The 27455-nt window shown below is 40.5% G+C and overlaps 3 protein-coding genes across 3 annotated transcripts; 1 reads left to right on the plus strand and 2 right to left on the minus strand.

Moving 5' to 3' along the window:
• The first annotated feature begins 2595 nt into the window (after positions 1–2595).
• On the plus strand, positions 2596–9190 carry ada2a (adenosine deaminase 2a). Its single transcript, XM_058646392.1, has 10 exons — positions 2596–2690; positions 3237–3567; positions 4365–4584; positions 4985–5198; positions 5275–5402; positions 5509–5599; positions 7192–7300; positions 7598–7755; positions 7854–8056; positions 8579–9190. Exons 1-10 carry the CDS (start codon positions 2628–2630, stop codon positions 8667–8669), a joined length of 1608 nt encoding a protein of 535 aa, XP_058502375.1. The 5' UTR covers positions 2596–2627; the 3' UTR covers positions 8670–9190.
• A 611-nt stretch (positions 9191–9801) lies between these two features.
• On the minus strand, positions 9802–12839 carry ribc2 (RIB43A domain with coiled-coils 2). Its single transcript, XM_058646393.1, has 7 exons — positions 12508–12839; positions 12006–12087; positions 11522–11842; positions 11308–11426; positions 10942–11124; positions 10683–10843; positions 9802–10585 (listed from the first exon to the last, which is right to left on the minus strand). The coding sequence occupies exons 1-7, from the start codon at positions 12625–12627 to the stop codon at positions 10516–10518; spliced, it is 1056 nt and encodes a 351-aa protein (XP_058502376.1). The 5' UTR covers positions 12628–12839; the 3' UTR covers positions 9802–10515.
• Positions 12840–14579: 1740 nt separating this feature from the next.
• On the minus strand, positions 14580–26000 carry LOC131469639 (probable polypeptide N-acetylgalactosaminyltransferase 8). Its single transcript, XM_058644850.1, has 11 exons — positions 25816–26000; positions 18578–18932; positions 18337–18503; positions 17819–18005; positions 17203–17400; positions 16930–17044; positions 16556–16741; positions 15780–15917; positions 15593–15685; positions 15312–15482; positions 14580–15098 (listed from the first exon to the last, which is right to left on the minus strand). Exons 1-11 carry the CDS (start codon positions 25973–25975, stop codon positions 14979–14981), a joined length of 1890 nt encoding a protein of 629 aa, XP_058500833.1. The 5' UTR covers positions 25976–26000; the 3' UTR covers positions 14580–14978.
• Positions 26001–27455: the final 1455 nt, after the last annotated feature.

Here is a 27455-nt window from a genome sequence, read left to right on the forward strand (position 1 = left end):
TGCCTACATGTGGAAACGTAGACAAAGGCCATTTTCCAGCCTAGGGTCTGTAATAGCCTGAGTAGAGTTTGGCAGCATTGTAATGGCCTTAGTAATAGGTAAGTGATGCATTGTAAGGAATGATTAGAGGGAAAATGGCAGAATATGAAAATTGCTAGAAGCTGTGAGACAATTTTATAAATGTGTCTCACACGACTCGTCATAGCTGACTTCCTATTCTGTCAAGAAAGGGATTTGTCATTATTTTGTGGGCCTAATATGGCCACTTTGGCGGTAGCTTAATTGTGCTGTCCAATGTATGAAGGGTGATGATGTTAAAGATTTATGAGGTGATAACTGTTTTACGGTGTACATATGTGGCATGTGTATCTATGCGTGTGTGTGTGTGTGCGCGTTTCTGGTTTGTAGAATCAACACCAGACAATTGGAAGTGTGCGTTCAACTCTTCATTTACTCTGCTGTCATCCCTCTGCACTAGTGAAAACCGTTTAGAAGTGATTAAATGTGAATCATATTTATTTGTGCTTTTAAGAAATTGTGTACATTTTTGGTCTTGTTTTAATATAAATGTGGTGTCTGTTAATTTTTTCCCCCGCCATTGATGTTATTTTTAAGCAGTTGTCTTTTTACCTCGGTAGCATGGTGGCATTGGAGAAAAAGACCTATCGTTTCATTTGACGTTTACAAGTTCTTATCTGACTGACATAGATTATTTTGGAAATGGAACAGAATATTTTCTATACTGTACATTTCTTAGAAATAAATTACTTTTCTTGAACATGAGCATATGTCATCACTAAATTTTTTTCCCTGACCAAGACAGCGGATCAGTTTTCCCCCCCTTTATTTAAACTGTAAGAGACCACACACACCTCATTTTTTTTAATTAATACTTCTGTGGATAAGAAGCCGTGCCATTCCAGAGAAAAGGGCCATGAATTTACAATTCATTAATGAAGCTGAAAGGTTTAAAGTAATGAAATGTGAACAGGAAAACCAGAGGGCCACTGCAAGATAATGCCTTAATTTATGAGGAGCTCACACCATCACCTTTAATTAGTGCTTATCCTCTTGACAAACACCCTCGACCGACCATAATGCTGCATTTACGTTACATGGTGCAAGTGACCCAGTTCTGATATTTTCCTCCCATCTGGCACAAGTCAGATGTGACCCAAGAGGGCGTGAGCTGGAATAAAACACATGGATTCATATATTGTCAGAAAAAATCAGATATGTGCAATGTAGATGCGTTATTGCGATAAAATGCAGTGGTGGTTGTTGTGGAAAAGCCTTTGGTGAACCAGTGCTCAGTTTTCAGTGACAACATTGATAACTGAGCACTTTTCCAGGTTTGGGAAACACTGATCCACATTTTTCAACATTTTCTGACATTGTACGGACCAAATAATAATCGATAATGAAAAAGAATCGTTAGTTGCAGCTCTAGCTCTGACTTTTAAAAGGTGAAATACTGCATGACTGAGCACCGGTTCACCAAAGGTTTTTCCATTACAGTGGTGAATGAAGTGAGCAAACATGGACACTATCCATGATAAAATGACTTTTTCGACCAGTGCAATGAGGACAAGGGCTCAGACCAGTGGACTCATGCTGAGGTTTCATGGTTTTTGTAGCGAGGATTTTAAAATTTGGGCCTAACCATTTCCATTCAAGTAGCCAAGTATTAACCTCTATAAATGCAGGTTTTAGATATGGTCACTTTTGAAAGACCATGTATAAGCAAGTCGTCCAAAAAAAATAAAAACAGGCAACATATTGGAATTGGGCATCTAGAGCTGCAGTGTAAATGCAGCCTATAATACACTCTAACCCGCCATATCTGCAGGAATCAGTCATGTGATGTGACATCGGTGGAGGAGGAAGCAACACGGCTCCTCAGGCCTACTTTAGGGGCCTTTCTGTAATCTAACAAGTAATTTATTCTTTTGTTTGAGCTCAGTGAGGACACAAGGATGTTAAAAAAAAGGCAGTTGAGACATATAATTAGGGCACTTTAATTAAGCCTAATTAAGCAAATTGTGGGGCTAAATTCTAGAGGAGGGGGGAAAGAGTAAATATATTAATCAAAGCTGATGTAGTTTTCATGTTATGTGCTTTACCAGTATCTGTAGTGATAGTGGAAATAAGTGTAAGAATTAGTTTTGAATGTAGTATTATTTTACAAAGGCATTTGAATAATTTCACATGAACAAACTCAAATAAAAAACATTCTAGTTTCTACCTAAGAGGAGTATTAATGGTCAGTGCAACTTAAATCTATCTTTTGACAGACACGTTTGATTCATTATCTAATATAAAATTGTTCATATTTTTGTTGCTTTAAGGTCTATATTGTAACAGCAGCTCCTTAGTGATATGATTGCTGTTCTATAAATCACAGTCTATATTTTTTATTTATTTAGTTTAATATGTGTACAAAACATGCTTATAATTATTAATTTGTTGATTATACAGCGTTAGAATCATATTTGTATTTTTACAATAACTGTTATAGCTTTAATGTTATTGTCAGAACTGTGTGAAACGCTGTCCCATGATTGTGTATGTATCCAAAATCCACCAATCAACGGGTCAACAGGGTTCGGCTTCGGCCAATCACCGTGATGGGGGTTGGGCTTAGCTTGACAAGAACACGGGGACAGCCTGAAGCGCACGGAAGTGAAAAGGTAAGCAGAATTAACTATTTTACTGCCGCTAATTCGTTAGTTTGCTTTCTGTTGTGACGCTGTCGTAACGAAGCAGCGTAAAGGTATTTGACCACAAAAGCGAACACGTATTTATAAATGACACAGCCCCGCATGTTTGAGCGTGGTCGGCTCTTCGGCAGGTAGTCCGCAGGGTTGTCGACAAGTCACCGACAGCTGTCGCGCCATACCGATTTTGCTGTTATTGTTTACAAAAGATAGAGTTTCACACCGACCACACGCTACAACGCTGAGATTAAAGGCAACGTAGCTTTAGCTTGTGGTGCCGTAGTCTTTCACTCTGTTTACAAGACAAATGGTTTATTTCAATCTGAATACAACGACTTTTCGTTTCCCCTTTACTCATGTTACTGTGGTCGTACACATGCTGCTTTCACACTGCTTTTCATTGCATTGTATCTATTCTCTTCACTTGAAATGGAAATGTGGTGTAAATACACCAGAGGACAGACACCTGGCAGCTCTGCTCCACTGAATATTGAGCACTTATTTTTAATTTGTTTTCAGTTCCCTTCTCTGCCCTCTCAGACCATGGCAGCCCAGCTACAGCGCCTCCATGTGGTTGTGGTCCATCTGCTCCTCCTGGACTACTTATCCGGGGTCCACTCCATGCCAGACCCCAGACAAAGAGAGGCCCTCATACAGCTGGAGGTCTCCATGCAGACAGGTGGGCAGATGGTGTTGACTGATGCTGAGCAGCAGCTGGACTCTCTGTTGTTCAAAATGAAGCAGAGGGAGATGCAGGGAGCAGCCTTCCCTCCTGCCATGCACTTCTTCAAGGCCAGGCAACTCATCAGGACCAGCCCTATCTTCAGCCTGCTGCAGAAGATGCCCAAAGGTCTGTTCAGTCTCACTCCGCAAAGTGTGTCCACAACAAGTTATTACACGTGTTTCACGTTTGCCTGCTTTTAGTGCAGTGTTGTTTACATGTGAGCAGAAGGTAATACTACGTAGCATGTTTTCAACAGAGCCAGGTTTGGAGCCTCAGTCAGAGATGATGAATATTAAAAAGGTGGTTATCAACCCAGGTTTTCTTCTTTAGGTTCTGAGTGCCATCATATAAAAAGGGGCAACTGGCATGTGATTTGACTTCAGAACAAAACAGATTTTTACTTAAGAACAGAACAAAATTAGAAAATCTGTACAAAATACTATGCTCTGTCAGTCAGGTCTGAGGGTGTTGTTTGACAGTGCCCATCTGCAGAAGATGGATGCAGCATACTAATAATGCAAACCTAAAACATGACCTTTTTTTGGTTTGTTTTTGGTCAATCTTAGTTTGATTAAAATGAATTATGTGGGTCTAAATCAAATCATTGATTACCCAATATGTAACTCATAACTATATATTTTTTAAACACAGTTATTGGTCTCAAAAAAGAAACAACATTAAACAATATGTTATAATGTGTCACCTTGCGATCTGTTTTAGACGTCAAATTACTTTTTTTAGTCTTAGCAATTGATCTATGAGGCTAGGTAATTATAAGTAGAATAATGATCAGTCAGTTTATCAACCATAGCGTTCCTTCAAGGTGCAGGACATTTGAAATATTCCATATAACAAGATTAAAACAGATTATGTTTTAATCTGTTTTTTTATTTATTAATAATCTTATATAATTATTGTTTCAGGGGGAGCGCTCCATGTCCATGACTTCTCTGTAGTTGATGTTGAGTGGATAGTGAAGAACGTGACCTATCGGCCTCACTGCTACATGTGCTTCACAAAGCATCGGTCCATCAGGTTCATTTTCTCGTCTCAGTGGCCCAAACCTCTTCCAAGTTGCTCTTCCTGGTTCCTGCTGGAAAACCTGCGAGCCAAGACAACAAACACCACAGAGCTAGACAACAGGTGAAAAACTCTTTGATAAAGTTCAGTTCAGATTATAGTTATTCGACGGTAGTGGTAGAGTGAGTAGTCTTTCAACTGGAAGGTTGTGGGTTTGATTCCTGGCTCAGCTAGCCTACATGCCAATGTGTCCTTGGCTTGTTTGTCTGTTTGGGCTGCTGTATAAAGCAAGGGTCTTGTGTAAAGTACACATAAAAGATCATATTAAGCTATTTTTAATTTTAAAGCAATGATACACTTATCCACACACACACGTACACACTTTCCTTTAAACAAAACCCATTAGTGCCTTATGAGGTCACCACTGCAGATACACCATCTTCATATACTGTAGGTGAAGTTAAAAGAAAATGCACTGTGGTAGTCTGATCTTGTCTTAATGTCTACATTTTTACACATTCAGCATCATGGGGAACCTGACGCTCTTCACTGATCAGGATCCAGAAACGGCGTACCCCAGTCAGGACGTGGTATGGGATGTATTTGAACAGAGCTTCCTTGCACTGATGGGTCTGGTCACATATGCTCCAGTGTTCAGAGACTATTACTACCAAAGCCTGGCCCAGTTCTACATGGACAATGTCATGTATTTGGAACTACGGGCTTTGCTCCCAGAGGTAAGATGTTGTAGCTGGAGTTTTCATTGCATCCACCTGTCTACAAATATATCATAACTTTTTGTTTTGAGCACAGGTATATGAATTAGATGGCAGCACTCATGACAGAGCCTGGACTCTGAAGACCTATGAGGAAGTAACTAGAGAGTTCACAGCAGAGCATCCAGACTTCTATGGAGCAAAAATCATCTTCACAATCCACAGGTAAATGCTCAGAATGCATTATTTTGGAATTGCTCACTGCTTGTTGGCTCTCTAGCTGGCAGGCAGAGAATGTTGGAAATTATCACTAAAACAGTGTATTCTCCAGGGGAGTAAACGTATCCACCATGACTGGAGTTGTGGAGGAGGCAATGATGCTACATAGAAATTTCCCAGATATCATGGCTGGATTTGACCTGGTGAGTGGCTACAGTTAATTATTGTACAAACAGAGTTATAGTTTTTGACCAGAAGTGTGGCTCCGTTTCTCAAAACTCTTAATAACGTCAAACTGAAATTTAAACAAAATTCAGCAGGATTTGGCATGCGTACTTCTCATTTTCGCAACTCCTAGACTGTATGTGATATTTAGAAAATTCAAAAATGATGGACTGGCTACCTGTCCAGCGTGTACCCCACCTTTCACCCTATGTCAGCTGAGATTGTGTGGATGAATGGATACTGGAAAGCAGAGAAATATAGTCCATCTGGACTTCGGGGGAATGACCCTCCAATCACAGACAAGATTCACTAGCGCATCAAGTGTTTGTGATGTCAGCTTCTCAGTACCTTAATTCCTAAATGGTTGAATAACTGCCAAATATTGAAAGTGGCAGTTATTTTGGAAAAAGGGTCAGAAGCACTCACTCATTGAACATTTTTTTTTTAATTCTACAGCCATAAAATCAAAATAAATCCAGGCGGCCTGATTATCATGACGATTATCCTATCAGTTCCACACGTCTGACACAGAGTGATGTCGATTCGATTCAATATTGATTTATTTTCGAGAGAGTTCACTTTTACTTCCAACTTTGCTTGGTTATGAAAGAGATTTTCACAGAACTGATGCTGTAAATTGCAAATACAGAATGTGGATCTCTCCAATCTGGTGCGTTGTTGAAATAAATTATTAATGTTTGTATAAAAAATGCACTTTTTATTTGTTATTTTTAGGTGACATGTGAGGACACAAACAACCAAAACTGCCCTCTTGAGCAGACAATGGCATCACTTCGGCATAGCGGCGTGTGGGAATATTTCTGGTTCTACACCATAGATGCCAAAGTCATGTACAAGCCTCTAGATGTCACTGTTAGCGTAGATGTTCGCTTCAGCTGAGAGAGACTGTTGTCTCTAAGGAACCTATGCACGATCTAAGGATTTTATGAATCGACATGGGATTTTCCAAATAAAAATTGATATGAATGAGAAAATTGATTTGAGTTTGTAGGTAGGGACACTAGCAATGTTTTGGTGACAGAAGTTACACACTGGAAGTATCCATCTATGGATCTACTTTATCAAACCTCCACGAAATAAGTCTTCCAGAGCATCGAATACTGATGTGATCATTCCAAAACACGACCACTGTAAATTGTTAACACACTACATTGTAACATGAATCCAATCCAGTCCAAACAGCAGACCTAATAGACCTAAAATCAAACAATAAAAAATACAATACTGTAGTGTGTTTATTAAGTTAACTTTTCCTCATTTTGGTGAGACGTAGTGGTTTTTGACCTGCAGTGGTATTTGTAATACTTTGTGTATCTGCATGTAACAAAGCTCGGTCATTTCACTTAAGTTAGCAGCACAATAAACACCACAAAGAAAATCAGTGCACATTATTGTGGTTATAAACTGGGGAACAGTGTAAGCAACAGAGGAACTGGTTGAGTTTGTGCCGATTTTAATTTCAGGAACAATGTATTTTGTGAAAAATGTACTACAGATGCTTAAAATGAAGCGAAACCAAAATGTGTCCACTCTCTCCTGGCAAGTACAGGTAGGCCGCGAGGACAGAGGAAAACCCCTGTGGTACTTCAGAGACGCCTTGTCGATACCAGTAGAGAGAGGGGTCCCCCTACCTTTCTTCTTCCATGCTGGAGAAACGGGTGAGCCCATCAGTGCTGGATATCTGAACTCTTAATATTACAATTTTTTTTAGTTTTAGAATTAGACGATTGACCTATGAAAGAAATTCATGTGGTTTCACACTGACAATGTCATAAAAATAAGTACATTTGTAACAACATTATAGCTGTATAGAGAATTCAGTTCCTTTTTGTTCTCCTGCAAACTACAGAAAACCCTTTACCAAGAAGAAAGTCAACAAGGTAGATTTTCAGAAACATGAATGTCCTTTTTATAAAATAAAAAAATAAAAAAATTGTTCCCTCTACTATACACAGATCTCGAAGGCACAGAAGTTGACCAGAACATGTTAGATGCTCTTTTGTTTAACACTTCACGGATTGGCCATGGTTTTGCTCTAACTCGCCATCCAGTGGCCAAAGAGCTATCCCGGAAAAGAGGGGTGGCCATTGAAGTTTGCCCCATCTCCAACCAGGTACACTGTAAATGCACTGCATATTATGAACATTGTCCAGGATGTTGAGTTTGTGTTATGTACATTTTAATTTTTTCACCTTTTACCTCCTCATCCAGGTGCTGATGATGGTAAACGATATGCGAAATCATCCAGCAGCTGCTCTGATGTCAGAGAACCACCCACTCGTCATCAGCTCTGATGACCCGGCCATGTTCGGGGCCTCAGGCCTCTCTTATGACTTCTATGAGGCTTTTGTTGGCTTTGGTGGGCTAAGATCCAACCTAGGCTCCCTCAAACAGCTGGCCATAAACTCTATTAGGTGAGGATCAAATGGTGCCACTCGACAAAAGGACTACCCCTCGTGGAAGGATGTTTAAATATATCATGAACGAATATATAGGGCAACAGTTATTTGCTAATTGCCAAATTTGGAGCCCAGATTTTTATGTAGTGTGAAGCTTGAGCTCACCTAAGTTGGTCAGTGTCCTGTCCTCCATTGTAACTCACTAGATTTGATTTGTTTTGAAAAGATGCCTGCGAACTATTGCACAATATTTTGATGTGATATAAAATTGTATATTCCTATAATCTATGCATTTCATTTACCTCCCATGGGAATTTAATTTACCAATTTTTCTCTGTTTTCTTCGTCATTGTTTGTCAAAAGTCTTTGAAAAACCATAGCTCTCACTATTTCCGGCCAAACCACATGTTTAGATGATTGGTCTCAGCAGGCACTAATATTACCTGTAATATTGTAATTGTTAAAACACTAGTGAGATTGTATGAATGTGTGAAAACTGTGTTTCTCTGTTGACCCCTTTCTCTGTCTGTCTTTCAGGTACAGTTCTCTGACTCCAAAGCAGCAGGAAAAAGTCTTGGCCATGTGGCAGATAAGATGGAATAAGTTTGTCTCTGAAAATGCCTTTTAGAATTTGCTTTTCCTAAACTCCTCAATTCCTCAAATGACTTCATGTTGAACTGCCTTTTCAGCATAGGGGATTTATAAATGATAATCTGCTCAGGTGAGCATGTTTGAAGTTGGAACCCAAATACGACTTTTCAACATGTTACAGGAGCAAAAGCACAGAGGGTGAAGGATAGAACTGAGGATCATTTGTCCTGTGTGAAACAAGCCTGAGCCATGTCCCATATAATTTAGGGATTTTTTGTGTGTTTTAGTTTGAGTGTATTTTACGACGGTGTATTAGGGCCAATTATGAACAAAAGAAAATACTTGAAATGTTACCCCACGGGTCTGTTTTTTTTTTTTTTTTATATATATATATACTTGGCCCTAATATGCCATAGTAGTATTTGCACTTTAGGATTTGTGCTGTTTAATTTCTTTTTACAATGTGTTTGGTTGTGCTTTAAGAGCGTGTATAAACTTGCTGGTTGAGTTGGGCTTTAAAGCATCATTCTGTAAGAACAAAAAAAGATTTTTTTTTAACTTGAATGTACTGTGTTTTTAGTCTTCGTCATTTGCATTAGGTATATGCATCCATCCATTTTCTACCGCTTTATCCTCCACAGGAGGGTCGCAGGGGGGCGCTGTGCCAATCTTAGCTGACATAGGGTGATAGGCGGGGAAACAAACCCTCGTTGACTCTCACTCTCACACCTACAGTCGATTTAGAGTGACCAATTCACCTAATCCCCATATTGCATGTTTTTGGACTGTGGTAGGAAACCGGAGAACCCGGAGAAAACCCACGCACACACGGGGAAAACATGCAAACTCCATGCAGAAAGGCCCTTGTTCCTTCCTTCTTGCTGCAAAGGCATGAGTGCTAACCACTACACCAACTGTGTGGGAGCTGTATGTAAAATGAAAATGATCAAAAAACGGTAGAAAACTATCTAATGTGTGCTATACACACACACACATACGCAGGAAAATCATAGTGTGACATTTTGATTAATTTTAAGTGTATGTGCCAATGTATAGATGGATAAGCAAATAAAATATTTTTACAGTCCTACATGGATTATTTAATTCAAGTAACTGTTACCAGAATTCATGTGTATATACTTACATACAGTACTGTGCAAAAGTCGTCGGGCACCACCAGCTTTGTTGTTTTTCAGGGCATACGCAGGGTCATAAAGTCTTTGGTTACTCATATTTCATTTTGGGGGAATTTTTCGATTTATCTTGGAACCAATAACTACCAACGTTTATTGTAGCCTGATCAGAATTTATGGACGCACACCCAACATAAAATGTGATGCAACATTAATTGATAAATATAATTTACTTTGCAAGTGATTCTGGGACTCTGATTTTCCTTGATATGCTGCCACTGTGGACATGAAACAGGTCTTACATTGCGTTCACAATGGTCTTAAAAGGGTTTTTTAAAAATGTCTTAAATTTGGAATATTTGGAAGCATGTCTTGAATAAACCTGGTGTGATGGACCTTTTTCACAGCAGATATTTTTTGGACATGATATACAGTAGTAGAACAAACAATAACATTAATACAGGGTAGATCATACTAAATACTTGACACTGTAACCTATCTCCTTTCTTCCGAAAATAATATTTTAAAACTGCATACATGATTCCCATATTTTCTGGATGTGTTCCAATAAGGTGAATGAGAGCTGATTTTACTAAAACAACACATCTAACAGTGGCCCGAGACTTTCGCACAGTATTCTTTCATGGCTGATTGCAGTTTGTTTTTTTTCCTTCAGTTGATCTTAGGTTTGCCATGTTGGCTCTCATCAGCTGTCTCATGATATCTTAATATGATTGAATTTGTCATCCATCATCTGCTGCATCTGTTGAACTGCGAGAAGAAGTCGTCATAGATGTGTCCTCTTTTCATGCCCGCTGCCCTGAAAATGACATTAATTCACAGAGATACAGTGAGACAACATCCTCTGTGTGAGATTTGTTGCTGTGTGTGTTAATGTTAAAGTTAACGCCACTGACTCCTGTATTTGTGCCAGTTCGACATTGGCGCTATCCAGGTGTCGTCTCAGCTGCCCGTTCACTTTTGCCTGCTCCCTCTGAAGTAGCAGCGTTTTATGAGATGAGTTCAGGAGAAAGCGAGCGTGTCGCTCCTCCTCTTTCTTCTTCTCTAATTCGGCCCTCTACAGAAACACAGATAAAATAGACATGTGTGATGAGTGATCAAATTCCAATGGACTGCCGTTGTAAAGGCTCTTAAACAGCAGGATTTGTGAGTTACTTTTCTCTCCTCCATTTGATATTTCTGGAACTGCATGATCTTTTGCCGGCTCTCTGGAGGGGGTCTCTTGTCAGTGCTGGGCCAAAGACCTGGAACTCCCACACTTGTTGTTGCACACTGTCTTTGCAGTTGGTTTTCCGCCTCAGCAGACTCCAGCGCCTGTCGGTGCTTGTCTTCTTCAGTCTTGAACAAAACGCAGCCAGTGACAGGATTAGAGTGAGAGAGAATGCAAGTTGAGTTTAGGACCAAATAAATAAATAAACACAAAACTTTATCAATGAAGAACATGTTGGTTAAAGGTCATCATTCCATGTGAATGGAACTATCCAGTTCTCATGTATGTTATCAGAGTGTAAAATGACTTACCTTGACCGAATTGTGTTCATTGGTGGAAATGGCTTCTGCCTTTCTCCTCTGCTTCTGAAGTCTCTGAATCTGCAGGGCCGTGTTGTCCATCTTCAACACGAATTGGTCGTATTGATCGTCTGAAGGGGGAGGAGAGAGGATGAAAGTGAGCTTACAGGAGATTTGTTTGAATGAACGGAAGGCGTGTATCCTGAATGGGATCACAGAAACCTACCTTCCAGCTGTTGCTCGTGCCTCACTGATGCCTTATCATTCTGCTGCTGGATGAGCCACGATTTAAACTGATCCTTCTGCCTCTGCAGTCTGTCGTAATAATTCAGGTCCTCGCCCAAAAGACCAGACAGGGACACATGTCCATGTTCCAATTTTGTTTTTCTTAAGCGGTCCGGGTCATTCAGGTCAAACTCCAGCCGGTCGCAAAACTGCTGGTTCTCATGACGGAAGTTGTCAATGGCCTTTTGACAGACGCGCTGCTTTTCCTTTTCTCTGATTTGGTTCATGTACGCTACTCTGCTGTTATGGATCATATGGCCATCTGCAGTAAATGTGGAGATGACACACACGCACACACGTAGCACTGTATTAAGCACTGTATGTCCAAATAAAGTACACAAAAAGGTGATCTAATCACGAGTTAACTAAGAGTTAATGATCAGTTAACCTAGTGATTTAGTTGACCCCAACGTCATGTATCTCACCATATGCATCCCCTTCGTCTTTATCGGCCTCTTCTTGTTTCAGCCTGTCTCTCACCTGCATGTCCAGGGCTTGCTTGTCAATCTGTTAAGCACAACCAGACACAGGTTTTCACTTACAATAAATTCCAATTTGAATATAGGAGAAGCTATTGAAAGAAATATAGATTAGTTTTAATAGACTCCATATAATGAGATGTTCTAACTCCAACCCCCAAACTTAGCTTCTGTTAGTGCTACTCTTTCATTCTCGCATACATTTTCTTAATGTCAATGTCACTGGCTCACTGACTCCAAATATGACCAAATTGTACTGTATATCCGTTACAAGACAATCAGGACTTTCTGTTGGGTAGCAAGTTGTAGTTTTTCTTTATACGAATATTAATGTCAGGTTCAGAAGCATAGATGTTACTAGTGACATGTGACTGCACACAGGATGGTCTCCAGGGATTAACTGATGGTCCCTACATGAAAGCGTCAGTTAGTACAGAGAGACACTTACCCCGATAGTCCTCCATTTTTCATTGAAAATCCTCACGCGCCTGTGAGCCTCATAGTCGCGGCGCATCTGTATCCGCGCCCTCTCCAGGCGGTCAGTGACTACCTCATCATCAATATCCATTTTCTTTTTTGTGAAAACGTTCAAAATTCTTGAAACAAACTTTGACTGAACTCGGGTCTGTTGTTTGTTTGTGTGTTTGTCGTTGGTGACAAAACAGCGCCTTCTTTCTTTTGTTATCCCTTATTCCCTCCTTACGTCATCCAAATGAAAAGAAAACCTTCCACTTACAAATGACGTTTAAAAACATAAAAGGACAACGACGCTCGTCACGTTCCTCCTGCGAAAGAGCCGAATAGAGAACAGTGTGTTTGTGGTTACCATGGAGACGACTGAACCCTTTATCCGGGGCTGAACACACAGGTTGCTGAGAAAGTTCGTGCACCTTCGTATGACTTCGTTGTTTTCCGCGGTGTTAGACGTCACGTGACCTCTTCACTCTTGGACAATTAAAAACTCCGCTTTTGACCAGTTCAAATCAAACCTCAAACTACTGACTACTGTTTGCTAGTTTACTAACTTCCAGGTCTTACAATTGAAAGACAACTCGCCCTACGACTGAGCTTCCATTGCTCAGTCCTAACTCCCTCACCTTTTTAATACTTTTACTTCTAAAACCTAATACATCAGAATATTACTTTTGATACTTTTACTTAGTAATATTATAAAAAAAAAGTGACTTCAACTTCTACCAAAGTCATTTTCGAGTAAGATACTTGTACTTTTACTCAAGTATCCCTTTTAGGCCCTTTATACGAGACTGCTACTAGGCCACCATTACATTTGCTATTTTAGCAATACTGGTGTAACCATACAGTAAAAAAAATTCTCATTTACTTTATTGGAACACGTCTAGAAAATGTGATACACATGTACGCAGTTTTAACACAACACTTTTTTCAGATTCTGTGACTTACACTTAAGTAAGTAATAATAGCATGACCCTGTTTTTTTTTGTTTTTTTTAAAGTAGGAGTAAGTAAAACCATGATTAATGTTATTAATTAATGTGTTTGTCCTACTGTTACACCAGGTTTATTGAACACATGCTTGAGCGCTGCGTTAAACTCATTGACAATTTGCTAATGTGTAAGTCCAACCTTCAGTCACATCATTCCTGTCCAAATGTCAGTGATCACAGAGTTTGACAGACATAAAATGTACAAAGCCGTTGGTGCCTGAAGACTTCTGCAGAGTACTGTATATCTGGAGATCTTCAGTGGAAAGAAAATGACAGCTCTTATCGTAACAGAGTGTGTTGCAGTTTGTTACAAAGGTCAGTCCAAACAAGTCTGCAAGGTGAAGTCAGTTCGATATAAACTGTTCGTGATTGTTTCACTGTTGTAGCAGTCTACTGGGGCAGGTTATATAGCACTGAATGTCGCTCTCCGTACAGCTATTCTAATCACGTGTGCTGGTAAAACACGATCATATTACATTTTTACTGTATTTAAGTCATATTCTGTATTCACAAGCTGAAAGAATGCAGATAAAGTTGCCGTCGTCTCCATTTAGCCTTTAATGTTTTGCAATCAAGAATGGCACGAAAATCCAGTGATTGGCAGCATCGATGTTGATGTATGCAATTTTTGAGCATCATTTAGTCCGAGTCAGTACAAGTGTGTAAAGCAAATGCAGAGATTCTCCTCTTAACACATACGTTAGAAAACAGTGGCGGAGAACATGAAGAATCATAGCATAAAGAATGAAAACAGCTCACTGAGGCACCAGTGCCACAAACCTTCACCATGCTTTCGTAGTAGTTTACCTGTTCACTCGTGAGTAATCGCACCTGCTCCTAAACTAGTCCCTGGTTTACTCGTTAGTTGGGAAGTCTTTGTCCCATAAGAGCAGACTCCTGCTGTAAGGTTGCAGGCACAGTGGAGACGAGCTAAACCAGTTGAGCGCTTTGCTCCCCACTAATGTGTGCTGCAATGCATCGGGAAGAAAACACCTAGAGCTTCGCCAACAAGACACACACACTCGCATACACACTTTAGTGGCGATCAGACCAGGAAAGCATAACTTCTTTATATGTTTATCAATGTGGAGGTTTGATAACCAGTACATTTACATTAATATGTTGTACAAACACTGACAAACCACAACATTCACTGACTCCGGTCCACATCAAAGCGTGGATGTGTGCCTTGTGTTTGGCTCCCCCAGAATTTCAGAGCAGAAAATGTGGCTGAATTTGTCACAATTTGAAACCTACATTTTTAATAATTTATAAAATTAACAAGGTGGTTAGTAACGCATTTTCCTGTGGAGTGACAAAGCCAGAAAATATATTTTTTAATTACTTTTCCCATACAAAACAAGAGGCAATTTAAATTTCCATAATTTTCATTTCAAACATTCAGTTTTTGCCCATCACCTAAGAGCAGAGAAGTACTTTTTTTTTTTTCCAATTCAAAAAGCTTTGATTATGTGTTGGATTGTCCATCTTTGGCCAGAGCATTCCTGTATCAGAAGCTTGCGATCTTTAATCTCCAGACATCTTTCTGTCCTTCTATTCCTCAGTTCTTTGCCCTGGAAAAAGAATATGTGTGACTATTAAACACATTACTACTTAAAAGTTAACAAGCACATAATGACAACAGTGAGCATCATAATCTATAAATCATCCTGAATTCATTGACTTCGGGGGTTGAGACATGAGAGACTGTTGACAATTTCTAAAACTCCTTTACAACATTTTCCTCAACTGTATGCTTGTTTTAATAACAATATCAATATCTTTACCTGAGTAAAGTCCCAGTATATTCCCATTCCTTTCTGCACGGCCTCTTTGCAGTTGTAAAGACCAGGATTTGTTTCATTTTTGCCAGGATCAGTTAAACACCTGTTGTCATTGTACTTGTGGGCTTTGATGCCACCAATGTAGAGCTCACCAGTCCCGCGGTAATATGTGACCTGAAGACAAGATGGTCAGAAACAAGAATGACCAGTTAAAAAAAACCCAAAAAAATCAACAACAATGATGCAAAGGCAGATTATGAACACGCCTTAGCTGCGTCACGTACTTGTGGACTATAGTAGTAGCAGTTGAAGGCAATTGGTGTGTGACCTGGCACTGGGCCTTGGTCTATGCACATGCCAGCATCAAGGTTCTTCATCTGTCAGAGGGAGATTTAATCAGTGTTTTCAGTGCAACTGTATATAATGGATTCACACTCCTGCCTATTGTTCTATTAATAAAAGTAAACTTACTCCTCCATAGCCAAGTATGTTGTCCCAGGGATCCAACTTGGGATACACGTTTTCCAGGTACCATTTGAAAGGTTTACACTTCAACCTTTCTCTGAGTTTTTTCCTCTCGGACACATCCCCAATGTCAATTCCATGATTCTATAGAGGCAAAGAACTTGGCGTGATTTGTCTGTAATATTAGAACTGCACATGTAAATGACCTAAATGTTGCTTTCCCAGCTAACAGCGCAAAACAGTGCACTTGCCACCGCTGATTGGTAGAGGTTGTAAGGTGTTGAAAGTGCTCAAGAAGTCGAATAACATGATCCTCACATATGAACCAGGCACATCCAGGTAGGAATATGCCGGTGCAGCATGTTCCTGGTAGGCAAACTGGCGTATTCCTACCTGGATGTGTCAAGTTCGCATTTGTTCAAAAGCGATTCTTTTATTTTGAAAGGGTAAAATACCGGAAGTAGGAAAAAAAGAGAAACGTTGTTCAATTAAGGCTGCAAACGCAGTCTCAAGCACGTTTGTGGTTTGTGTTTTTTTGTTTTAGCACCTGGCTGACGATCGCACAAGGTCTGTATACGTTTTATTTTATATTATGTGTGTTTTGAGTTGGTTTTAATCTCAGTAAGCACTTTATAGAGTTTCATGTTCATGTGAATGTTATGCTAGTAGCATCACAAGGAAAATGTATATTTTGAAGTTATTACAGTTGGTTAACCTGCACAATTAATTAGTTAGAAACATTAGTTATTATTTTTGTTCCTGCGGACTACATTTTGCTGTACCTCAAATGGCACGTTCCAAGCCAGGTTGATGTTGTGTTTGTATTCATCCATCCATATTTCTGCTACCCTCAGGGCGTTTCTCCTCATGACAGAACTTAGGTCTAACTGGTAAGGCTTGTGCCTCCTCTCAATGTGGGCGATCTTGGAGCATGGAACTACTTCAACACTGCCTCCGCATGTCCACACCTTCATGAAAAAAGTAAGTTTTTTTAACTTTATATTCTTCAATAAAATGTGATCAGTCACCAAAAATGACCCCCTAAGTAAAGCTCCAGTGAAAACAGGAATAAGCAATTCAAAAATCTAGTCTTTTTCTTATAGGAAAAGTACTGTCCCCCATTTTGTTTTGTCAGAGAGTATGGAGATTTACTCACACGTATTCCCAGCTCAACATTTTCTCCACCATACACCTTCATGCCTTCATCCAGGGCGCCAATTTCCCCAAGAAACATCCTGTCAGCAGCTAGGATCCCCATGACAGATGGACTTCTATAGAGAACGGTGAAAATTGGATCATTAAAAAAAAAAAAAAAATATAGATCATTTAATAGTAGAAAAGTTGGGTAATCAAAATGTCATTTTATCCTAAATGAAATAAGAACCATGACATGATACATTACTGAAAAAAGGATTTCTTTCAAACTTACTTCCCAGGTAGTGAGCCGTCTTTGAGCTTGTAATATTCAGGCGTGAAGCTCTCATACATGCACCACAAAGCCCAGTCAAAGGCGTGTGCTAATGTAATGTACTTAATAACCTTGAGCTCATCATAGTTGACTTTGTCAAACACTGGCGACACCACCACTGTTCGGTCAGCTTTGATTTGTGTCAGCAGGGGTTCAGCCCTATATATGGGGAAGGGGTGAGAGACAAGACTCCCGTCATTAAAGCTCCATAAAGATGAGGTTTTGTTATTATTGACAAACTGTGACTGTCTGAGCAGCTCAGTGGTCACTGGCGAGATCATACACAGGCCAAACTGGGCAGCTGAAAAAGAGATAATTCACAAACTTAAAAGCTCCCATTTAAAGTGTATTGTTATTATTATTATTATTATTGCTGCCAGTGACATTTCAAGCACTACAGGCTCTTCCTCAGACTGTTTTGCTTGAAACATCACTTGCAATAAAAGTTCTTTAAATAGGAACATGAACCTGTGATTTCCTCCCTTTTCACAGTTATGAAATTTGTATTCAAAATGGCATTTGTCAGTGATGGTGATGAGCGTGAACAGAAATTGCTGTATGTTAGCCACATTCTTACCACATCTCATGGACTTCAATGTGTGCATCGAGAATGGCAACCACATCAGCAGTCGCAGCTCTCAACCCCGAGACTCTGGCAGAAGCAAGCCCTCGCTGCTTGTTGTGCCGCACTCTCGTGATATTAAGAGTTGGGTTCTCTTGCTCAAGGGACTTCACATACATGTCCAGGTCGCCCTTCAGATTTTCTGAATGAAAAAGGAGACCAGTTGAATCCAATGTAGTACCACATTTGAAGACGTTCTTCAAAAATAATTTCTCTGACACTGCATTTAATTTCAATTAACTTCATTCCTGAATCCAAGTGAATTTTTGTACCAAATTTGAAAGGATTCCCTGGTGGTATTTGGAGATATTTCTGTCAAAATACTTTAATTTGAGGTTTCAGTGATCTTGACCGTTGTCTATGAAAATCCAACCAGTTCATCCCAAAGGTGCATTTACACTGAATGCAACTCAGCATCAGAGGTTCTGAATATAAACTAAGTTATGGTTTTCCCAAATGGGTTTAAAACCAACCTTTGGAGCTGTTGTCATCCACCATTATTATCTCCTTTAGTATGTTTTTAGGAGTGCGGTTGATGATGCTGCAAAGGGCCCTTTTGATGACAGACAGAGCTTCATCCAGGTAGATTAACACCACTGCGAGACTTGGCAGGTCTTTTGGATAAGTCCTTTTCAAACATCTGTTGAGAGACAGACAGTTAAATGATATAATCACTAAACACTGATAAGAATGTAACAATCATGACAGTTATACCCTGGTTCCCTGGTTTCTGGAAGAGGTCTATCTAGAGGAAGTCGATCGCTGAGAAAAGCGTTGTATCCATACATGTTAAACAGAGCCAGCGCCTCTTTTTGGTCAACCTCAGACAGATTGTGTCCCCACTGTCCACTGAACAGTGGAGAGTCCGGGTACAGTTTCTTAAATGTTTCGGCTTTGGCCACCTCTTTGTGCTCTTGGATCTTTGCTTTAGGTGGTTCTTTCTGCTCAGTCTGCTTCTGGACCTCTGGCTGCTGTTGGTCCACTGCACTCCTTGTTTGTCTTTTTCCATCATCTTCAAGCATTTTCTGCATGGCATCTTGTTTCTTTTCAATTGTTTGAAGTACACTGACTTTTTTTCATGTGAAATTTGAGAAATCAAGAATGACAGGTACAGAATAAATTAGTTTTTTTATATATAAATACATGTTTGAAAATATTTACATGAAAAAATTTGCAAAGTTCAATTAATGTCTTAATGATCAAATACATTTTTCCTCTAAATATACAAAAACAAAATCTGTTTTGTTCACGTTTTGCATGCACATAAAATCTTGTTTTTGCCACCCGTTCTTCATATTCAATCATATCCTACATATGTACATCAATGTAGGACACTGCGTTCTACTTCAGTGCTCACATACATCATATTTTATGTAAGTGTCTTCAGTGTCTGTAAGTGTCTTTTATTATTAAAGTACTTCTTGAGTAATCCAGGGTCAAACTTCACTTTCAGCAACAACAATGAGGTGAATCGAAGTGAACGATATTATTATTAGAATGAACAATATTTATTAATATTAAATGAAATATTGTCACCTATTTGTAAAGGAACAACCTACAAAAAATGATGAGGTCCCTTTTTACTGACTCAGTGGATCTCTCACACTGTCCCCCACTTTAAAAATGGCGTCCCGGCATTTTGCTATACCATCTATCCCAAAACATGAATACATGGACAGCAATGAAATGGAATGGATGTTAGCAGTCTAACCTTTGGCCATAACCATGTGTTTGTGAGGTACTCAGACTACCATGCACTGTAGTCATGTGTCCTCCTGATCTTATCAGTCTTTTTAAATGTACATTGCGATACCATGAATTCTCCACAGACTCTTGAATGGATCTCTGGATTTTTTCCCTTAGCAATTCTAAGAGCAATTCTAAGAGCCAAAGCACATTTATGTTCTCTCCTCTCAGTGCTTAGGTATTACCCTCTTACTAGGACCCTTACATTTTAAAACATTTGACCATTTTCAAACTACAAAACACACATAATGAAAACCATACATATTCTGTTTTTTTGACAGATATTTCTTTTGTAGAGACTGCCCTTTGTGCACAATTTGGTTGACCAAGAGTCAGAGTCTGAGGCAGCCTCGTCTGTCTCCTTGGATGAGACTTCACATTCTCCACCTCATGGACATCATTCTCCCACTCCACTTTATCTGCAAACAACCACATCCCCTGGTATGTCCTCCACTGCAGTTGTGGGGGCTCTGTCCTCATATCCCTCCTGAGCACCTGGAAACATCTCTCACTACTTTACAACAGCCTTTTCAGCTTTTGGGTGAAACTCAGTAACAGTGGGAAATGCTTTGCGCGCTTAAAGGTTTAGCAGCAGGCCAAACGAGCGTCATTGCAGACAAATCATCATCAAATTCCCCCTCATTGTCCATTTCTTGTGGTTTGTTGACTCACAGATGTGTTTTTAATTTTGTGACTGCCCCTGCCACTCTCTGGCTCCATCTCAAACACTGGACTGTTTTCCCCTTTCTGGCTCTTGATGGCTCTGGCGGATTCTCTCTGGATATGTGCGAGTGCTTTTAAAAAGGCAAACCGAAGAGACAGGCACGAGCACCCAAGTTGAGTGCAGAGACCAATCACCCATTCCAGCTAGTCTCAGTGGACTCAGTGGTCACAGACACATTTCTTACCAGGACACGGCTGCCCACTTGCAACACAGGACCATATGCTCTTGTCATACTGCTGCTTGCCTCTGTCTGCTGACTTGGAAGCATTTCTGGAGGCAATGTCATATGCCTCAGCCATCCATCGTCGTCACCTTTCCACGAAGAGCAGGTCTTCTGGCAGTCTGGGTGGCCTGCCGAACAGGAGAAAAAAAATGGAGTGTAGCCTGTGGCCTTGTTCGATGTACAGTTATAAGTGTGTATGACCTTGGGGAGATGATTTTTCCGGTCAACGTTTTGTTCTTCTGTGAGAGTTCTTAACATTGACAAAAACTTTCTGTTAAACCTTTCTGTCTGTCCATTTCACCTGAGGGTGATAAGCACTGGTATGAGACCCCCGGAGTGGTGCAGCAGCTTGTTCTGAAATTCTCTCTCCAAGTCATGGTGCAATTTTTCTGGGATCATTAAATAAATCATTAAAGAGTTTTTCTGCCACAGTTTTAGCAGATTTGTTGGTAGTTAGACTTAGACTTCCTTTTATTGTCATTAAACAGCAGTGAAATCTGGCAACGAAATTACGTTGCTTGGCAAGCAGATAAAAAACCAACACATAGCATTGAATTGAGGTAGATTATTGTGTACTGTGATTAGTAAAATAAATAAGTGTTTTTGTATATAAATATATATAAAAGTAGTGCAAAAAACAACAAAAACAGGAATGAAATCTGTAAGCAGCAGAACAAATAACAGTTAAATATTGCACAGATCGTGTCAGGGGGTATAGTAACTATTTTTGAGTCTGTTTGTTCTGCAGCGGATGCTGCGGAACCTCCTGCCAGACACCAGCAGGGAGAACAGTCCATGGTGGGGGTGGGTGTGATCAGTGAGGATCTAGTGAGCCCTTGTTAGGCAGTGCTTGTGTGCAATGTCCTGGATGGGTGGGAGTGGAGTCCCAATGATCTTCTCCGCTGATCTCACCACCCTCTGCAGAGACTTCCAGTCGGAGGCCTTGCAGCTCCCAGACCAGACGGAGATGCCACTGGTCAGCAGGCTCTCGATGGTCCCTCTGTAGAAGGTGGAGAGGATGGGAGGGGGGAGAGACACCCTTCTCATCCGTCGCAGGAAGTGTAGGCACTGCTGGGCTTTCTTCACCAGGGAGGTGGTGTGAAGTGTCCAGCTGAGGTTGTCTGTGATGTGAACTCCCAGGAACTTGGTACTGCTGACGACCTCCACCGCTGTGCCATTGATGAGAAGTGGTGTATGGCTGGGACGGGATCTTCTGAAGTCGACGATGATCTCTTTTGTCTTGTCAACACTCAGGAGCAGGTTGTTCACCCTGCACCAGTCCACCAGATGTCGCACTTCCTCCTGAATGAGGCCCACAACTGTTGTGTCGTCCGCATATTTTAGGATGTGGTTGGTGTTGTACCTGGGACGACAGTCGTGGGTCATCAGGGTGAACAACAGGGGACTCAGGATACAGGCCTGTGGGGAACCGGTGCTCAGGGAGATGACACTTGAGGTATTGTTACCCACACGGACAGACTGGGTTCTGTCGGTGAGGAAGTCCAGCAGCCAGTTGCACAGGGGGGTGTTGAGGCCCAGTGGGCCCAGTTTGTGTACCAGGTCCTGGGGGATGATCGTGTTGAATGCTGAGCTGAAGTCCAGAAACACCATCCGCACGTGGGTGTTCTTGTCCTCCGGGTGCTCCAGGCTCAGATGGAGAGCAGTGGAGATGGCGTCCTCAGTGGAGCGGTTAGGTTGGTACGCAAACTGGAGCGGGTCGTATGATGGAGGCAGTATGGAAATGATGTGGTCCTTGACCACCCGCTCGAAGCACTTCATGATGGTCGTTGTTAGTGCAACAGGGCGAAAGTCATTAAGGCATGTGATGGTTGGTTTCTTGGGCACTGGGATGATCGTGGCAGACTTAAAGCATGGGGGGACAACGGCCTGGATCAGTGACGTGTTGAAGATGTCTGTGAGCACGCAGGCCAGCTGGTCTGCGCACTCCTTGATCAGCCGTCCTGGGATGTTATCAGTGCCAGATGCTTTCTCGTGCGTTAACTTTTCTCAGGGCTCTCCATACAGCAGTGGTTTCGAGCCTGAGTGCCTGTTCATCGAGGTGGGGGGTGGCTTTCCTCGCGGGGGTGTTGTTCAGAGCTTCAAATCTCCCAAAGAAGTTGTTGAGCTCATTGAGGAAGCTGATGTCGTCTCGGCAGGGTGGGGGTGTGGCTTTGTAGTCTGTGACGGTCTTGATGCCCTGCCACAGTTGTCTGCATTACGCTCCCTCAGTTTGGTGGTACATTATCACAAGTATATAATCATAACCACCTCTACACTCCTCCAAATGTAGGAAGTCCACTCAGACTAGCTGGTATGGGTGATTGATCTCTGTTCTCAACTTGGGTGCTCGTGGCTGTCTCTTCGGTTTGCCTTTTTTAAATTTTTTTTTATTAATGTTTTTATTAATTTGACAGGCAAAAGTACATGCAATGAAAAATAGGGACTTTTTCTTTTTTCAAAAACAACCACTTATACCCTCCCACCCCCAGCCCCTCCCAATCCTACAAAATTTTATTACGATCAGTAATAACACACATCCTTCCTTCTTAGCGTAAACAGACATACAAATATAAAAGTACACAGATAATTAAGAGAGGGTAGAAATCATTCATTAGTCCTGTAGTGTCTTAAGTCTAGCTATGTAACTAATCATGCAGCCCCAAACTGAATCAAATTTTCCAGGTGTCCCCCTCAGATTGTATTTAATTTTCTTCAGATCTAAGTACAGCATAAGGTCCTTAAGCCACAGCGAAGCTTTGGGGGCAACTGGTGCCTTCTACTCCAACAAAATTCTTCTATGTGCTAATAAAGAAGCAAAGGCAAAACTATCCTTAATTTTTTTCCTAATTGTTTGATGGTCTGATAATACTCCAAAAATAGCCAATTCTGGACAAGGCGTCAATTTCACATTTAGTGCTTCTGCAAGATGTTTAAAAACATCCGTCCAGTAAGCTTGAAGACGGGGACAAGACCAAAACATGTGGGTCATGTTCGCTGGTGACATGTGACACCTATTACATGTGTCTGTGACATTGGGATACATTTTTGAAAGTTGGGAATTGGTAAAATAAATACCATGGACAACCTTAAATTGTATTAAATTAAGCCTGGAGCAAGATGTACTGTTATTTACACAAATTAATGCTGAGTTCCAGTCACCATCATCGATAACCCTGCCAAGTTCTTGTTCCCAGTCTTTCTTGATTTTATCAAGAGATGTCTCTTTGAGATGGGATATTAAAAGGTGTACATTTTTGAGAGAAGGCCTTTCTGATTTGTGGGAATGTCCAAAATTGAGTCAATTACTGAGTTAGGTGGGATATTGGGGAAACAGGTACTCTTTGATTTAACAAAGTTACGAACCTGGAATTATCAGAATAGGTGAGACTTGGGAAGGTTACATTTTTCACATAATTCGCTGAAGCTAGCGAAGACATTGTTAATATAGAGATCACTTAGCCTGACAAGGCCTGAGCTCTGCCATAGAGAAAAGGCATTATCAATGCTGGGAGGGAGGAAGAGATGATTGTTATGTATGTGGCTGTGATTAGACAATCCTTTGAGTCCAAAAGTACATCTAAATCGGAACCAAATTTTAAAGGTGACATCGAATGCTTGTATCGCACATATATGGAGGTCTACTTACATATATTAACTTGTTTTCATGGTTAAAAACCTCCTAGTTGCTGCAAACAAGCCGATCAAAATATCTCCTCACTGACGCTCTCGTCAGCCGCGCTGTTTCAGACCAAAATCACACCCCCAGAACGTGGACTGTGTTGTGTGTGGCCAGCCAACGAGGGCTTTCCCACTGTCCTGTGATTGGCCAGGTACCTGGAAGTGACGTAATTAGTTGGCCAGTTCTCAGATACACAGCTCCCCCTCTGGCACAGTGGATCCTCTGCATCTCAGCAGCTCCAACGAGAGTAGTTCTTCTTCTGCAGTTGAATGTACGCAACTGGATGTGCCCGGACTAGTGCCCGCACCAGGCAGCGCTACGGTGGTGAGAGGAGTGGTGATGTATACTGATGACAACATCAACATACGGAAGTGCCGATCTGCTTCGCAGAGCCCAGGAAAACAATAAAACCCTATTTTCTCAGCAGTGGCTGAACTTTTTGTTCTGAAACCTTAGGGTTGCATAAACGACGTAATGACGCAGATACACACACAAACGCTTGGAGCTTCCGGTCTATGCCGCCTTTAAGGGTAGAGACGACAATTGGGTTACATGTATATTGGGATGGTTGAAAGGGAAATTTTGATGTAAGTAGAGCTAGGAGTGACGTAGAGCAAGATTTAGCTTCTAGTTTACACCAGATTAATTCAGGTTTGCGAATCCAGAGAGTAATTTTGCTTATGTTAGCTGCCCAATAGTAGAGTCTTAGGTCAGGGAGTGACAAACCACCAACAGACTTATACCTTTGTAAAAACTCTCTCCTCATCCTGGCGGTCTTGCCTTTCCATATAAAAGATGAAATTACCTTGTTTATAGCACGAAAAAAGGAATTGGATAAAAAGATCGGCAAGCATTGGAAAAGATACAGGAAACGTGGAAGCACCTTCATTTTGATGCAATTTACCCAGCCTGCTTAAGTTATATGTAAATTACACCATCTTTCCAGATCTGATTTAAGCTTGTCGATTAGGGGTGGAAAGTTGTTTTTATAGAGATCTGACATCTTACGGCAGATATGCACACCTAAGTATTTAAAGCTGCTTTTAGACACTTTAAATGGGAAATTTAAAGTGTCTTTTTACTTGATTACCAGCTTAACATTGTGTGACTTTATTCATGAAATATTCTACAGAAATAAGTTTATCATTATTGTAATGAGTTCAACCAGCATGTAAAAGCAGTATTATTATATTAAATAACAATAAAGGAAGTAGCGGTATATTAAGGTCTATTATCTCAGTATCATCATTAAGGTTTTATTGTTTCCTCATATTTTTTGCAGCACTCTGATTCACTTTAAATGCCAAATGTAATTTCCTTGAACACACATTGTAGAAAAGTATTATGAACTAAATTCAGGACGTTACATTTGGGTGAGGTGGGATTTGAACTTGAACTTTGCTCCAAATAATGCAAAAATCCTCTACAGCTATCGGCGGCTGGTCCCCGTGGCAAAGGCAAGAGTGCTAACCACTACACCAACTGTGTGGCCGTCAACAGGTAATTTATCCAATAAAATTAAAACGGCTGCAATGGAAAAGTAACTTTTTAAAGACACGTAAACTGTCTCTTTTACTCACGCAGTTTGCTGATGCTCATCTCCAGGTCAGAAGACCTCTTGATCAGTTGCGATGTGTCCAGCTCCTTTTTTGTCCCAGGTTTCAGAAATATGCCCAGATTAAGTACAAGTGCAATTCCCACTAACATGAAGACTGAGCGCTGAAACCACATGACTCTCATCCTGACACTGACTGAGAATCAAGCCTCAGACCACAGCAAGCTTCCAGGAGCCAAGACTTTTTTACACTGGCAGTTAGAGCAATGAACATGGTCAGGTTTGAGATGAGGCACAGGTGTCTGTGATTAGTGCTGGAGGAGGAGGAGGTGCTGATTACCTTTGTTGTGACTACTCTGACCTTTTTACTGAACCTGCAACTCCCATGTAGCCAAACCCTACCTTTATTTCAACAGATAAACAACAGATTGATATCAAGACCTCTTTCACAAGGGTAATCTGGCGAAGAAGGGCAGCAGCACACGTCATAGTTAATAAAAAACAGGGAGATTATCATAAACAAATAAAACAATAAACATGGTCAGGTTTGAGATTAGGCACAGGTGTCTGTGATTAGTGCTGGAGGAGGAGGAGGTGCTGATCACCTAAAGGCTCCCATGTAGGCTTGACAAAAGAAACCTGGGCATTTGCCGACCCGACCTATGGCTTGGCCTATAAGCAGAAACACCCTTCATACCAATTACCCAATATTCAAAAAAAGAAAGAAAAAAATTGACCTTTTGCAAAATGTATACATCTGAACTATTCTATTGAGAGGAAACACCATTCCTGATTGCTTAGATACTGGTGTGTGCTTTGCTTGTGCCTGCTTTTGCTGCTCTTGGATAAACACATTTCTTTTTAAAAACAAAATTTAAACAGCAAATATTCTTTAAACAAAATGTGTTTGCAGGTCATAAATAGAGGGATGACAGAGTTGTTTTATACCATAGCTTGAACTATTGCCACATACAGTACAAGACAAATAATACTCTTAATTTTGTAATAGGATTTAATTTTGCTAATCAAGACAACATTTAATAGACCTCAACGGGCCTACTCTTCCAAATGATATATTTGGTGTTTATCTTTGCTGCATCTATCAGTATTTTCTGTTCCTCAATGAATGTCATGACAACTGATCAGTCCAAACATGAATTTGAGAAATTCAACCAGATGCTGAACAAAGGGCAAATGTGCAACAGTATGTGACTGTCGCGCCTTATTAACTGTTAACTGCGCAGCACCTGCTCCGGCTGCAAATAAAACACTGCGTGTAGAACCTGATAATGTAATAAATCCCTGATAATGTAATAACCACGATAATGTAATAAAAATTTGCACTTGAGTCCACTGAAAATGTAATAAAACCTGATAATGTAATAACATCCCGATAATGTAATAAAGTGTATTTCCCAATAATGTAATACACTTTTTTTTTGGCTTACTTCCTGTTTGGTGACCTCAACGTCATGTTTGATTGGCCTTTGAATTTTAAGATGTTGAATGCATTCGTGTGGCATGGTCTGAAGATCATCTGAACAATGTTTTGAGAAGATTACACAAAATGTGTGACAAGAGAAGCCTTTAAAAGGTTATGGATCAAATCAAAGATGGCAGAAAATCCAATATGGCCGAAAAAAACATTAAGGATGCGTTTAACTC

Source organism: Solea solea, chromosome 12 (assembly GCF_958295425.1).
Source record: "Solea solea chromosome 12, fSolSol10.1, whole genome shotgun sequence".
NCBI classification, from domain to species: domain Eukaryota; kingdom Metazoa; phylum Chordata; class Actinopteri; order Pleuronectiformes; family Soleidae; genus Solea; species Solea solea.

Coding starts and splice junctions, on each gene's coding strand:
- ada2a (XM_058646392.1), top strand. CDS start 2,628: ATGGGGGTTGGGCTTAGCTTGACAAGAACACGGGGACAGCCTGAAGCG. Junction 5,403..5,508: donor ATCATCTTCACAATCCACAG/GTAAATGCTCAG, acceptor TGTATTCTCCAG/GGGAGTAAACGTATCCACCA. Junction 5,600..7,191: donor TCATGGCTGGATTTGACCTG/GTGAGTGGCTAC, acceptor TGGCAAGTACAG/GTAGGCCGCGAGGACAGAGG.
- ribc2 (XM_058646393.1), bottom strand. CDS start 12,627: ATGGATATTGATGATGAGGTAGTCACTGACCGCCTGGAGAGGGCGCGG. Junction 11,843..12,005: donor AGACGAAGGGGATGCATATG/GTGAGATACATG, acceptor CATTTACTGCAG/ATGGCCATATGATCCATAAC. Junction 11,125..11,307: donor ATGAACACAATTCGGTCAAG/GTAAGTCATTTT, acceptor GTTTTGTTCAAG/ACTGAAGAAGACAAGCACCG.
- LOC131469639 (XM_058644850.1), bottom strand. CDS start 25,975: ATGAGAGTCATGTGGTTTCAGCGCTCAGTCTTCATGTTAGTGGGAATT. Junction 18,006..18,336: donor GGATGACAACAGCTCCAAAG/GTTGGTTTTAAA, acceptor TTTTTCATTCAG/AAAATCTGAAGGGCGACCTG. Junction 15,099..15,311: donor TATACTGGGACTTTACTCAG/GTAAAGATATTG, acceptor TTCTTTTTCCAG/GGCAAAGAACTGAGGAATAG.